This window comes from Nerophis lumbriciformis, linkage group LG01, assembly GCF_033978685.3.
Source record: "Nerophis lumbriciformis linkage group LG01, RoL_Nlum_v2.1, whole genome shotgun sequence".
Classification (NCBI taxonomy): Eukaryota; Metazoa; Chordata; class Actinopteri; order Syngnathiformes; family Syngnathidae; genus Nerophis; species Nerophis lumbriciformis.
Genome location: NC_084548.2, coordinates 60,281,274 through 60,296,686, shown reverse-complemented (window position 1 = coordinate 60,296,686; position 15,413 = coordinate 60,281,274). Strand labels below are relative to the sequence as shown.

At 38.5% G+C, this 15,413-nt stretch overlaps 1 protein-coding gene across 1 annotated transcript; it reads left to right on the top strand.

Annotated features, from left to right (window-relative positions):
* Positions 1–287: 287 nt before the first annotated feature.
* On the top strand, positions 288–11,830 carry LOC133570516 (uncharacterized). The gene is made up of 4 exons (XM_061923200.2): positions 288–385; positions 3,517–3,627; positions 3,721–3,747; positions 9,372–11,830. The coding sequence occupies exons 3-4, from the start codon at positions 3,723–3,725 to the stop codon at positions 10,946–10,948; spliced, it is 1,602 nt and encodes a 533-aa protein (XP_061779184.2). The 5' UTR covers positions 288–385; positions 3,517–3,627; positions 3,721–3,722; the 3' UTR covers positions 10,949–11,830.
* The last annotated feature ends 3,583 nt before the right edge of the window (positions 11,831–15,413 follow it).

Genomic DNA, 15,413 nt, shown 5'->3' with positions numbered 1-15,413 from the left:
TGGAGGAGACATTGAAAAGGTAAATAGTAACAGTAGGTTAGAAACGTGAGAATGACACGTTAGTGTGGTACACTCAAAACTAGGCCACCATTTGCGTTTTGATAATTTATTATTTATTCATATGGTGGAGTATTTTATTTTACAAATATTTTTACGGTTTAATATCGTTGTAAGGACCGGGGGTAATTATTTATTGCATTATTTGGTGTGAAACAAAACATTAATACTGGAGAAACGGGAGGGCGGAATCCAAGTGTTGGCGCCTGCGGCGCGCGCCGGACTTCTATGTTTGAGGACACTTCCGCCTCCTCGCTGGACTGATGTCGGAAGACAAAAAAATAGCTTCAGTGCTTCATTCCTGTGTTAACATCTACCTTCTTTTCAGGTTAGTATACGGTGAAATTCAAACATTTTTATTTTCATGAATATGGACGTTCTATGACGAATGTAAAATGTCGAGTGAATTACTTTGTGGAGATGTGGCAGCAAACGGCGGTGTTTAAAATGGCTGCGGCCGTTTGCAAAATACATTATTGTGGAAACCCACCCAGCATAGAGAGAATGATTAAGTTCACTTTGGCCCGTAATATATGACATATACGTATGAAGCGGTTATTTACGCTATTTATTATTCGACAAAGTCACTTTAAACATGTATAGTTTAAAGTAAAAGAACAATGCTAATATGATGTGTGATGCAGACAAATCATCCACATAGTTCATTTATGTTTGATGTAAATTTCCTAGATACTGTGTTTAATGTCTTAACTGAGAGAACCCGTCTTTGAAAGTGTATTTTGTTAAAAGCCTAATATGTTTATGGTGGCATTTCACCGATATTACACAGGAACAAAACTGTATTTAATTGCACTATTTGAAATTGCTTTAAAAAAATTCCAGCAAATAATCTGGAAACAGGCACTTCCACTTGAAATAATGTCAGTTTGGAAAAAGTGTTGTGTGCTATTCCTCTTTTATTTGGCAGCCAACCATTTGATATTTAAACAGACATGTAAACCAGGAAAAATGTGTCATTATTTTTGTACCTGTGGAATAAAGAGACGGATGTCGGAAGAAGAAAGAAACGCTTCGGCGCTTCATTCCTGTGTTAGTATTTACCTGCTTTTCAGGGAAGGAAGAACACCCTTCCACCAACTAAGATTTCTATTTGTTAACCCCGTCCTGGTTAGGGATGTCCGCCGATATTTGCCAAAAAATGCGTATCGGCAAGGCATGGGAAAATGTCGATCCAGATCCAGTTAAAAAAAAACTCCAGTCCGTGTTTTCCAACGCACCGATTTAAATAATACATTCCACTTTTGTGCTGCTCCCTAATTTCCTTTCCGCATTTTTCAGCACACCTTCAACACATCCACAGGTCTGTGGATTCTCACGCAGTTGCTTTTAGCTGCTGGCAGTACGCGACAGGCTCTTCTCACTCTTTCCTGTGTCTCCTTCTCACAGACAGCAAGTGCACCTTCTTACACACGTTTTTTTCTTTTTTTTTTTTTTTTTTTTTTCTTTTTTCATGTATATATTCATTTCACACCATATTCATTGCACTTCTACATTTTTTATATTTTTATATATTTGCACATTGTTTTTCTAGCATGCACACATCGCACTGTATGGAATGGCCTCAATCTCGTTACCTTGCGTAATGACAATAAAGCTGATTCTGATTCTGATTCTGATACTGTCACGTCATACGTCACATACGTATACGTCCTCTCCCAGCAGAGACGTAGCAGCATGGCTAACATTAGCTGTGATGCTAGCGCAGCCAGCGTTCCCTCTAAGGTGCGCGCCTGTGCAATTGCGCACTGCTCAAGCGTCCTCTGCGCACGGCAAATCTATACCACGCACAAAATCAAATAAAAAAATAAGCGCATAACAATTTTCGACACATGGACATGACAGAGAAAACAGTTTTCGTCATCATTGTTCAAATATTGCAACGTCTGTCGAGACGCTTATCTCCATTCGGTGCCACACGTCCACACCATCAAAATGCCGAGGCCAACATTTCCACATCAACACCGTATGAAAAAAATAGTGATTTTTTTCGTTGTGATTTCCTTCTCTGCATGAAAGTTTAAAAGTGGCATATATTAATGCAGTATGAAGAAGAATGTTTTAATGTAGACACATAGAATCATCATACTGCTGTGATTATATGCATCAAGTGTTCATTCAAGGCTAAGGCAAAATATTGAGATATATATCGTGTATCGCGATATGGCCTTAAAATATCGCAATATTAAATAAAGGCCATATCGCCCAGCCCTAGTTCAATGATGCCATTTCTGTTTGTCATGTATCATTTTGTCTATTTTGTGTTTATCCTTGAATAAACAGGTCAGTTTCTTGTTACCAACCATTGTGTATTATTCAAACTACCCTAATTCAGCTGGCTAGTTGTTATCAAGAGTACTAAAACCATTTTCAGCATGATTCTGACAACTAAGTAGGCTAAATAACTTTAAACTTTAATACATGCTCGGATAGGCCAGTATCGGTCAGTATCGGTATCGGATCGGAAGTGCAAAAACAACATCGGTATCGGATCGGAAGTGCAAAAACCTGGATCGGGACAGCCCTAGTCCTGGTCACTTGGGACCCGTAACATTAACAATGTTAGCTCAATTTGTAGTGCAGCTTTAAGCTTAGTCTTTTAATGTAGAACATGGGTGTCAAACGCTGGCCCGCCGTGTAATTTCACTAGGCCCGTGAGGCGATATCAAATTAACACGAGCTGGCCCGCCGATCATGTACAGCGGCGGTGCCACGGTACACGCCAATTCTCATACTTGCCAAACCTCCCGGGAGACTCCCAAATTTCAATGCCCCTCCCGAGATTTGTAGCTTCCCCTTTTCGTCCAGTCCAACAAGTGCTGGCCCAGTTACATAATATGTGCGGCTTTGGCACGCACACAGAAGTGAATGCAACGCATACTTGATCTTCAGCGATACAGGTTACACTGAGGGTGCCAGTATAAAAAAAACTTTAACATTGTTAGAAATATGCACCACACTGTGAATCCACACCAAACATGAATGACAAACACATTTTGGGAGAACATCCGCACAGTAACACAACATAAACACAACAGAACAAATACCCAGAACCCTTTGCAGCACTAACTCTTCCGGGACGCTACAAGGTGTGTGTGTGTGTGTGGGGGGGGGGGTTTGGAGGTAGAGGGGGTGTATATTATATATATATATACAAAGCTGGGATAGGCTCCATAAAGAGCAAGAAATTAGATGGATGGACATTTAGCATCATTATTATATCAGGCTTTTTTTGGTTTTACTAAAGAGTGTACAATCTCTGGGTTTGATCATTTTAATAATAATGTTGTTTTTTTAACTTCCACATCATTTTTGCTGAGTGAATAGCTACAAAAAGTTGATTTAGTTAGCTAACAGTTGCAGTAATGTTCGTGTGCAAGTGATATTGAACCCAAGTACCGGTAATGCTCAAAAACTGCTTTGTTAAATGTGTTTCCACAGAGAGATACAAAAAGCCAGCAGACAGAGGCTGCCAGACACAATCACCAAAGACATGCTCAGTTGGGACACAGTTTTCCATAAAGACTCTCCAACCGCATGTCAGAAGTACAGGTTTGTAAAGTACTGTAACTTCTAGTAGTAGAAGTAGGCAACACAGTTTCCTTAGTGTCACTGTAACTAATGTTTCTTTTTTTCTTTGTACAGGGATGCAGACAACCCCGCACTATACAGGTGAGTGGAGGTCAACACAGGATGTCACAATTGAGAGGCTACAGACAAAACAAAATTTCACCCTTTGTGTAGAAATGAGGTCTGACTCCCCAAGTACCGAGTAGTGCTAAAAATATGAATAGAATATAAACCAATTTGACATCTAGAAGGGTCATCCCCACATCTAGGTCTTTTCTCAAGGTTTCTTCTTTTTCCCTAACTGGAGTTTTATTTAGTTTTTCCTTGCCCTGATGTGGTTTGAGATCAGGGGATGTCGTTGTGAGCTAACCCACATGAAATCCACATACAAAAATCATGTTAACCAACTTAATGTATGTTTCGAATTTTTTTCCTTATTCAACATCTCCCCATTTCTCAAAAGAAACTCCAATGTTTATACTAGTTTGAGTCTGAGGGCCAGTCCCAATACACTCCCCTCGCCCTACTTTTAAAGGGGAACATTATCACAATTTCAGAAGGGTTAAAACCATTAAAAATCAGTTCCCAGTGGCTTATTTTATTTTTCGAAGTTTTTTTTCAAAATTTTACCCATCACGCAATATCCCTAAAAAAGCTTCAAAGTGCCTGATTTTAACCATCGTTATATACACCCGTCCATTTTCCTGTGACGTCACACAGTGAGGCCAATACAAACAAACAGGGCGGATAGAACAGCAAGATATAGCGACATTAGCTCGGATTCAGACTCGGATTTCAGCGGCTTAAGCGATTCAACAGATTATGCATGTATTGAAACGGATGGTTGTAGTGTGGAGGCAGGTAGCGAAAACGAAATTGAAGAAGAAACTGAAGCTATTGAGCCATATCGGTTTGAACCGTATGCAAGCGAAACCGACGAAAACGACACGACAGCCAGCGACACGGGAGAAAGCGAGGACAAATTCGGCGATCGCCTTCTAACCAACGATTGTTATGTGTTTGTTTGGCATTAAAGGAAACTAACAACTATGAACTAGGTTTACAGCATATTAAATACATTTGGCAACAACATGCACTTTGAGAGTGCAGACAGCCCATTTCAGGCGCGCTAAGAACATATATTTTTCCACGATTTCAGCACTCAGGTTAACCATACCTAAATAGACACAAAATACTGCATTACACAAGACTACCCGAATGTACTCGAATGATTGAAAAAAATAAATGTTTTTAAGCTAAATTACTGGTAAACACAGTTTATGTATAATAATTTACGTAAAACCGCGAGTAATGAATAAAGTTTTCATCAATTAATACATTCTGTAGACATACCCTCATCCGCTCTCTTTTCCTGAAAGCTGATCCGTCCAGTTTTGGAGTTGATGTCAGCATCTGCTTTGAGTGTCGCAGGATATCCACACATTCTTGCCATCTCTGTCGTAGCATAGCTTTCGTCGGTAAAGTGTGCGGAACAAACGACTGACCATTTCGTCGGCTTTCCCCACAGCCTCGTATTTTGAACACATTTCGTCCAATTTCTTGCCACTTTCGCATCTTTGGGCCACTGGTGCAACTTGAATCCGTCCCTGTTCGTGTTGTTACACCCTCCGACAACACACCGACGAAAGTGAGAAAATGGTGGATTGCTTCCCGATGTGACGTCACGTTGTGACGTCATCGCTCCGAGAGCGAATAATAGAAAGGCGTTTAATTCACCAAAATTCACCCATTTAGAGTTCGGAAATCGGTTAAAAAAATATATGGTCTTTTCTCTGCAACATCAAGGTATATATTGACGCTTACATAGGTCTGGTGATAATGTTCCCCTTTAAGCTCTATCCCTACATTTTGTGCGTTCCCGTGAAGGTAGTGGTGTCCCAGTGACTCTTTGCATGTAGGGCCAGTGGGTATGAATCTAGCCCTACAGAGTGAGGGATTTCAGATGTTGACTCACTCGGGTAGGACCAGAGAAAATGCCCCAATTTTTGCGTAACTTGTAAAATATATTACACCTTAGTTTGTAGTGTTAGCCAGCTAACCACATGAGCTGACGTTAGCCTAAAATGCTTACGAAAAGCTTGCGAATGTGAAAAATACAGGGTTTCCTTTCGATTGCCATTATATACGTGGCGGTGGGGGCGTGGTCAAAATGATGTCATATACATGATATGATCATTTTGATTTGCAATGATGCATATATTTTCATTAAAAAGGCTAAACAATTGTCTTATGTATATTTAAAAACAAATGTGTCATTAGTCACTAATAATACCATTAATCATCATCAACCATTAGTCGACAATAAAATTTGTCGCCGACAATTCAATTTGTTGACAATAGTCGTGATGTCATCACTTGCGTTTTTCCGGGCGAAAGTGGGTCACTTGCTAAAGCATTGCCAGTGATAACATGTAAAGTGTAAGGATATTTCATCTTATTCTTCTTAAAAACATGAATACCATGTTTTTATGGCGGTACATCTGTGATACGCCAGCATTTATAGCAGAGACATGACATTTGGAGGGAGGATTCCGTCTCAACCTCTGTAAGAGTAGCTTATTCCTTGCTAGCTAGCTAACAAGAGTGAGACGAAGTTGAGTGGAAAATAACTTTTAACTATCATTTTAGCCAGCTAAACTTTGTCTACTTTGTGTAGAGAGACAGACCGGCACCAATGCGGAGGAATCATAAGATTAACCTACAATCTATTAAGCCAATATTTGAAGAATGAATCAAATATAGAATTGTACACATTGAGTCAATTTGTAATGCCGTAAAAAAGGCACTTCAACAAACGCGTGCTTGTGCGCGCGCACACACACACACACACACACACACACACACACACACACACACACACACACACACACACACACACACACACACACACACACACACACACACACACGAACACAGAGACAGGCACCAATGCAGAGGTATCATAAATTTAAACATACAATCTATTAAATAGCCAACATTTTAAGAATTAATCAAATATATAATTCTACACATGGAGTCTATTAGAGTGCTAAAATTGCCAAGAGGTCATCACTAAATGCTTTTCTTTTTGAGGAAGGTAGATTTTGTGTTTTTCAATGCTGCTATTCCTCGCTGCTTTTTTTAATACATAAACAAGGTTAATAGTTTTGTTTTTTTGCACTTTGCCTTTTCTTTCTTTTGAATGGACAACATTTTAATAATTTACATTTTTGAAACCGCTGAATGAGCTGCACAATTACAGCATAAATAAATATTTATGAATGAATTAGTCATCTATGTTGTTCGTATTGCCTAAAATAATAATAATTAATAATAATAATAATAATTTCATTTCTTTTATCTTTAACAATGTGTGTTTCACCTGCTACATATTCTATATGTGTAGTTTTAGCCCTATGGTTTTCAGTATTTACTAATTATAGACACGATTTTTCTTAAAGCACGTATCAAAATTAGCAACTATAAAGCATGAAGCCTTTAATACAATGTAGAGCTCTAACAGTAAACAGTAAAATGATAAACTACAGTACAATTTGAGCTGGTTAGTCATTTTTAATTCCAGAAAAACTGTCCTTTTGTTATTGCATTTTTGGCAACACCCTTTACTTCCTGGAAACGGAGTCACAGCAGCGCCAGTGCATGTACGTTTGGCTTGAAACATCGACATCCCACTGGGGTGAGTTTTTCCTTGCCCTTATGTGGGCTTTGTACCGCGAATGTCGTTGTGGCTTGTGCAGCCCTTTGAGACACTTGTGATTTAGGGCTATATAAATAAACATTGATTGAAACATGGCGGAAAGAAACTACACAGATTTCCTCTCGGAGTAAACGGAACCAAGGGCTTAATTTAACTTAATTTCCCATGCTTCATTTTTGTGGAGTCTCGGTGTGCGTTTAAGAGCGCACTGCTGCTATTAGATGACAACAGCTGTGGACAATATTGGAGACAGACTCATTTGTCCCACGCTAAAAGTATACCGTGGAGAATATGTTTTCATTTTCCCAACACCGCGTCCTGCTGTGGCTGAGAGTTAATGATGTGATGACATATGCAGCAGGCGATGTGTAGGGAATGTTGCCACAACTTGTTTATAAGGTCTTTAGTTTGTTTACTGAAATGCTCACTCATCCTTTATTTAACTGCCAACTTTGTCAGTGTTCTGATAACATCAATACGAGCTAAAATGTTCTGTCATCTCTGCAAATTGAATGCGGGCTTTGACGATTGTGTATCAGATGTGAGAGGTATCACTCCTGTTTATTTTTGTTGGCCAAACTGTTGCACTGAACCACTTGGTGTTGTTAGAGAAGAACAAAGCTTATTAGACTTTATTTTCATTAGCAAACTGCAATGTGTTTATATTAATAACTAAAAGTAAACACTATGTGTTTACATTTTGTGGGGTTTTTCATTTCACAATTTACTGTAAAAATCATTCATGTGACATAGCACTTTGTAAATGTTTTATGGTGTATTGTTAATTCCTTTACGATATATTTCGTCTCAAACTCCTAATGGATCTGTCCCGATACAGCATGTACATGTACATACATTTAGTACATGTAAATGTACATAACTTAAAAAAAGACTTATCTTTATTAAAATATAAACATAGAGATAAAGGCATCGTGTAATGAGAAAAAGCTGACATGTTGATACTGTTGATGTATAAATAAATGCTGTGCTGTGTTACGTGCATAGATCAGCTCATGGCCATAGACCAGAATTGCTCACGACGTCCACAAGATATCGCCAAGGTTGAAGCATCAAAATTGTTACAAATGTGAAATATATTTGAAATCAATCAGTGGGCTAAATCCCTCATTAAACTCTGGTAATTTGAACACCACCATTCTGAGCTCGGTTTACGGCCGAGGGAGAATCCCTAGGAACGTGGGATAGTCCCGGCCCGTTGAGGGAGAAATACGGCTCTGGCCTGTAGTAGTCACAGTCCTGGGGCCCCTACAGGCTCTACACCAGCCCCCTGCGGCCCTCTTATAGCTCCGCCTATGATGTGTACATTCTATATCAAATCAATGTAGTGATAAATTACATGTACAATCGTGTTTACTTAATATTTAAAATGAATTGAGTTATTTATTACATGTACAATCATGTTTACTTTATATTTAAAATTAATATAGTTATTTATTACATATACAATCATGTCTACTTAATATTGAAAATCACAGCAAACTTACACGGAGAACAATGTCTTAATTCCCCGTGTGTGTTAGAAGACGCACATGTCTGCTGCTGGACGAATTGAAAGCACCACTGGTAAGTAAATAACTTTGTGTCGTGTTATTAAATTGGCTTTAAAACATGAGATAATGTTGCACATTATACTAAACACATTTGTGTTTGTGTATAATCACATGTTACATACATGTGTGTGTAGGAGACAGCCGTGTAGAAGTGTTTTAGGATAGGATGGACTTTATGTACCCCCAATGGGGAAAGGATGTGGTTGCAGTGTAGATAAAAAGTATACAACAATAAGATTTAAAAAAAATAACATGAAAAGAAGAGAGAAACATTATAGAACGTAAAGTAAGACAATGACACTTTTTCTTTTTCTTTTTTATGCATTTTAACTTGAGACCCTCATGACATTATCGGAACACATGAAGGACAATGTCTCATGTGACTGAGCAAAGCTGGACTTTTCTAAACCATGTGTTTGTTTTCTTGTGTCTCGTAGACATCTGTGAAGAATATTTTCCCAAGCAGCAAGAGTGGACCTCAAGGATGGAGCAGGATGAGCCCCAGACCCCCTATATTAAAGAGGAAGAGAAGGAGCTACAGTACCCTCACATTAAAGGGGAAGAGGAGGAGCCAAACCAACCCCATACTAAAAAGGAGGAGGAGCCACATACCTCTTATATTAAGGAAGAAAAGGAGTCGGAGCCCTCCCTTATTTTGCAGAGAAAGAGGAGTCATAGTGCTGCCCACATTAAAGAGGAAGAGGAGGAACACAGCATCAGTCAGGAGGGAGAACATCTTGAATGGTTGGAGGAGTTCCCAGTGATTGGTGTGATTGTGAAGAGTGAAGATGATGAGATCAAAGGTGAAAGTGAGGAGAAGAGAGAGGCGGAGCCTCCAAGCAGCAGCTCAATTCAACACATGACAACAGAAGCTGATGGAGACCACTGTGGAGGATCACAAGCAGACAAGCTCTTAGCTCCACTATCAGATAGTGACGACATAACGTCTCACTCTCCTGACACTAATGATGAAGACTCTGAAGATGATAAGACATGTCACACTGACAACACACACTTTACCTGTTCTCACTGTGACAAAACTTTTAAACACCATTGTCGTTTGGTAAGACACATGAGAATACACACTGGAGAGAAACCTTTTTCCTGCTCAGTGTGTGGTAAAGGTTTGGCACATAAAAGTGTGCTGAAAGAACATATGAGAATACACACTGGAGAAAAACCTTTTTCTTGTTCAATTTGTGGAAAATATTTTATAAGAAGCTACTATTTGAAAGCACACATGACAACACACACTGGAGAAAAACCTTTTTCCTGCTCAGTATGTAGTAAAGGTTTTTCACATAAAAGTGTGCTGAAAGAACATATGAAAATACATACCGGAGAAAAACCTTTTTCTTGTTCAATCTGCGGTAAAGATTTTCCTCGCAGCTACCGTTTGAAAGTACACATGACAACACACACTGGAGAAAAACCCCTTTCCTGCTCAGTATGTGGTAAAGGTTTTGTACATAAAAGTGCGCTGGATGGACACATGAGAACACACACTGGAGAAAAACCTTTTTCTTGTTCAATCTGCAGTAAAGGCTTTGCTGAAAGGCATCGTTTAAAAACACACATGACAACACACACTGGAGAAAAACCTTTTCCCTGCTCAGTATGTAATAAAGGTTTTGTAGACAAAAGTGTGCTAAAAGTACACATGAGAACACACACTGGAGAAAAACCTTTTTCTTGTGCAATCTGCAGTGAAGATTTCAGTGAAAGACACCAGTTGAAATCACACATGAGAATACACGCCGGAGATGAATCTTTTTCCTGCTCAGTATGTGGCGAAAGTTTTACACATGCCGGCGGATTAAAAATACACATGAGAAGGCACACTAAAGACAAGTGTTTTTTTTGCTCGTTATGTGGTAAAGGTTTTGCACGAAGTGGCGGATTGAAAATGCACATGAGAATGCACACTGGAGAAAAACCGTTTACCTGTTTAATCTGTCGGAAAGGTTTTGTTCAAAGTCAATATTTGAAAGAACACATGAGAACACATTGGTGAAAAAACATATCCCTGTATAAACCTCAACAAAAAGCTTTGGTGAACAAATAAAGTTTGTAGTACACAGAATAGACAGTGTAGAATTACAGTGTGTGTGGTGAAAGATTCGCTACTAAGTATCAGTGTAAGAAACACAAGTGTGCTGGTGAGAACAGCAGCAGCAAATGAAGATGCAGGATTTAAAATAAAACTTTAAACAAAACAAAGCTTTGACTTTGACTTTCTAACAACCTCAGCACATATAACATGTGTGACATCATTGTTGTGTGTGTAACACAATCTTGTCAATATGTTTCTAACATTTATAGATTATATATGTTAGATACGTCCTTTTAGTAAAGTATATGAATTATGTAATATTGTGTACTTTGATTTTAAATTGAACAGAACAATTCAACAGAAAAGGTGTAAGTTAACAGTACAAAACATTGTACACACAAACACGTGTATATAGATACTTATAATTCACTTCTATATTTAATCACAATAGTGTTTTATATAGGCTATTGTAATGAAGTGTTATTTTATTTAATTTTTTCGTTGAATATTTCATGCATGAACTCCATTTATATAATGTACATATTTGTTTTACATTTGTTCATACCTTTGCTTTTGAGTACACATAAATCCCTCTTAGTTCATTTTTACTGACACAACTTCTGGACCACTTCTGGAAGCATATTATTATTTACTTTATACATCATTTGAGCAGTTGTATTTTATACAAGATAATTTACTTTTAAAATGTGTGATTGTATGAATTATTGGGTTTCGTTTATCCATTCTATTCATTATCTTTATTACTCTCTTGTAATATGAATATTGTTTTGTGATTGTTTTATATGTATGTCCCCAGACCTTTATGCAATAAACAATGTATGCTTTAACAAAACACAGTTACAATAAATGTAGTTCATGTTTATAAGTATGTTGTTTTGTTTTTATTTAATATTGCAATCATTTTTGATATTTTGTTCCTTATATGAATTATATGTAGTTCCCAGATTATTTCATCACCTATAACTCCTAAATATGTGATTACTTAAACTCTTCCCTTCCCCCCGATATTATACATCATAACTCGAGTTTTACATTTGAACTATATCCACATTTTTTATTGCTGTTTTATTGAATCTTTTTATGGTCAAGTTCTCTCTAGATAAAACAAGATCAGAGTTAATTCAAGCAGTAGTGAAGATGAAGAATGAAAGGTTATTTCATGATCCCCTCACAGGTTGACAGTGGCCTCGCGCAGCAGTCCCAGCTGCAGTCAGAACAGATAGGAAAGCCTCATTAGATGAACATGGTTCATGTTAATGAGCCAATCAATAGATTATGTTCGCTCATCAATGTTATAACTCTCCAGTCTTTTGATCAAATGTGATATTCTAACATTTAACAATGCTTATTTACATATAAAGAAAAGACAAATAATCAACAGGAGAGTTTATTTGAAGTTTTAATCATTCTTAAAGTCACTTTTTTATCTCTACCGTGACATTATTCCTCTCTCCTACAACGTTCACTGCGGTAGATTATGTAAATAAGGCGATGACGTCTTCTAAGGACTTAAGGGACAGCCAATATTTCAGTCAGTGTACAGGGTTACAGAACAGGAATGCTGATGGGTCGCCACGAGGTGCCCCGTAAAAGATGGGAAAAGGGGGGAGTTGGGTCCCTGGAGGTCGACTGCTGCTGTGAAGCGCTGATCCTACTAGTTGTTGTGGTCAAACACGAGTGACAGGCTCTTTGACTGACTTGCAGTTAAACTGGTAGGATGTTTGGCAGGAAACAACAACTGTACTGTGAACGTATCCAACATGGGTGATAGTACAGATGGAAGGAATGGATCGTTTACTTTTAAAATGTGCGTCACAGAAAGAACAAAACCGCATCTTCAAAAAATTGGTTTCTTACCTGCTGACTGTTTCGACAGCTCTGACAAACACAAGAATCATTCGTCTGAACATAATAATTTTGAAGACATTTATTTGAGAAGATTAACGCAATAGATTTACTTAGAAATCAAATTTAATTTGACCATGATAGCAAATGTCTCCCTCAAGCATTAGTAAGTTGTACTTTAAAACAAATGACACATCAAATGTTAAGGCGGGGCGATTGATAAAAAAATAATCAAAACCGACATTTAGAGCTTTTATCTGACGGAAACTTATTTGTCAATTGCTTTGATTTTCACGCCCTTGTAATGGTATCTCTACTAATACACCATCCCCTTAAAATACAGTACTGATTGTGAAGTTACACCACAGGAAGCCAGGTGTTTAATCGCATGAAGGCTGCCAGAAACCCAGCAGAAGAAGAAGTAGCAGCCAAGTAACGTTTTGTTGTTTCTTTTTTGATATATGCTCTAATCACAATGGCTGGGTAAAAAAAAAATCACAATGATGGATTATGGATTGAGGTGTCAAAATGTCTCTGCAAACATTATTTTGGCAACAGCAAACCAGTCAGTAAGCCATGCTCCTTCGCACTTAAGGATAGGACTTTATTGTCATTGCACAAGCACAACAAAACTATGTTTTCAGCACAAATCCGTTCAAGATTAGACAAACAAACAGTGTACAGGGTTACAGAACAGGAACGCTGATGGGTCGCCACGAGGCGCCCCGTAAAAGATGGGAAAAAGGGGGAGTTGGGACCCTGGAGGTCGATTGCTGCTGTGAAGCGCTGCCAGCCGTCCATCACTCCGAAGAGGAATCAAGCGGTGGTGAAGGCGTGGGGTGGGGGAGTGGGTGTGTGTGTGTATATGCCCATTGTCTTGGGTGTGTTGATGTAGTGTCCATAGACCTGGGGCCGTTCTGCATGCAAGCAAAAGTTTGACTCCAGGTATCGTTGAGGAGGGAGAGAGGTCAAAAGCGTTCATCATTGAGGAGTCCTTGGGGGATGTTTTCAGAACAGCCTGCTCCTGTTGTTGCAGCGTCAAGGCCATCCGAGGGAGTCAAATCGTAGATTAGGATTTTTGTTTTTCCGTGAGCAGACATTACAATGTCTTGTCTGTTCTATTGCTGGCTCTCATATCCAATTGTTCCCTTTCAACCAGCTTTTCCATGATGTGATCCATCTTGCGATTCCGTTCAGAAATCGCCCCAGTCTGTGATCCCACAGCCCGGCCCAAACCTTCCATTGCGACGAACAGCTTTTGGGCTCCTTGAGTGGCTGCCATCGTCTTACGAATTTGACGATACACCAGAGAAATGCCCAGCCCAATCAGTAGGTGCCCCGCGATCACGGTTCCAAATAGGTAGATGTCTTCCACGTCCTCAATGGAAAAGACTGAGAGGCACATGATTCTACATTTATTCCAGGAATCTCTCACGTACCCCGCAGCAATGGTTCTATCAGGGCAGCCAGGCTCCCCAGAACCTCTTTTCCTCGTCAAAAAGATTTTGTCAATTGAGTCGAGAGTCCAGCTGATCATTTCCATGTCTGATGTTTAGATTTGGAGGACAGCGCAAAGAAAGAGGCTTCAAAAAGGTGTAGACAAGACAAAACAAAGAGAGCAAGCAGGGAGAAGAAGGGAGCGGAAAAAATGCGACCGCCCTCACAAGAGGCAAGACAGAAAGAGACTTAAGATGTATTTAGACACTTCCTGGTGGGTTAGAGCAAAGTTGGCCCGTAGATTGTTTTTATTGGCCCTCGACTGATTATTAAACTAAAATAAATGTATTATAAATGAGATTTGTTTTTAGTAGTGGTGTCAAATGATTAATTTTTAAAATCAGCACTTTTGAATTTGGAATGATCTTGATTAATCAAAAGTATTACTGTTTTGTTTTTTTATAACTAATGCGTGCATAATTTTAGTTAACGCAAACATTTCAATAATTTAAAAAAGGACCCCACTATTTGGACACAATTGTTTTGTTGGAGTAGATTATAATGTGCAGTCAAACTAAATTGTGTGATTAATCCGTGTGTGTACATGATTAAAGCAACATTTCTTGTAATCAATCACAATTGTTATTGACAACCCGAGTTATCACAGACAGTATTACATACATTTGTTCGTCACCTATAACACAAAGCTAACGTGGATCAGCTACTTTAGCATATATCGACATACATTTGTTTACGTTTAGCATCTTTCAGAATTTTAAAAATGTACATTGTTCAATTTTTATCTTGAAGATGAACATCACCATTATTTTCTTTTCAAACACAGTCCAGTATAAACTTCATAAAGATTATATAGAGTCACCCGGTCACAGCATTAAGTACACCAGCACACTCTGAGATCGATAGAAAGCTAAATTAAAAAGCTGCTTTTAGCAGTATTCATGTCATGGCATGTGATGACATGCCTTCTCTCATATACTAGAAATGCCCAAATAGGTAATGAAGAAGAAGTATTTAGTAGTCTTTGTTTTTTGGCAACAACTTGTAGTCACAATAATGAATTGTGTTAAGCAAGTTGAATGATGTGGACATGTTTGTTACTGGA

What these genes read in the sequence shown, in the direction of transcription:
- LOC133570516 (XM_061923200.2), top strand. Translation starts at nt 3,723, where the DNA reads ATGCAGACAACCCCGCACTATACAG. An exon ending in GACAACCCCGCACTATACAG is followed by an intron (nt 3,748 to 9,371) that starts GTGAGTGGAGGT and finishes TGTGTCTCGTAG; the next exon opens with ACATCTGTGAAGAATATTTT.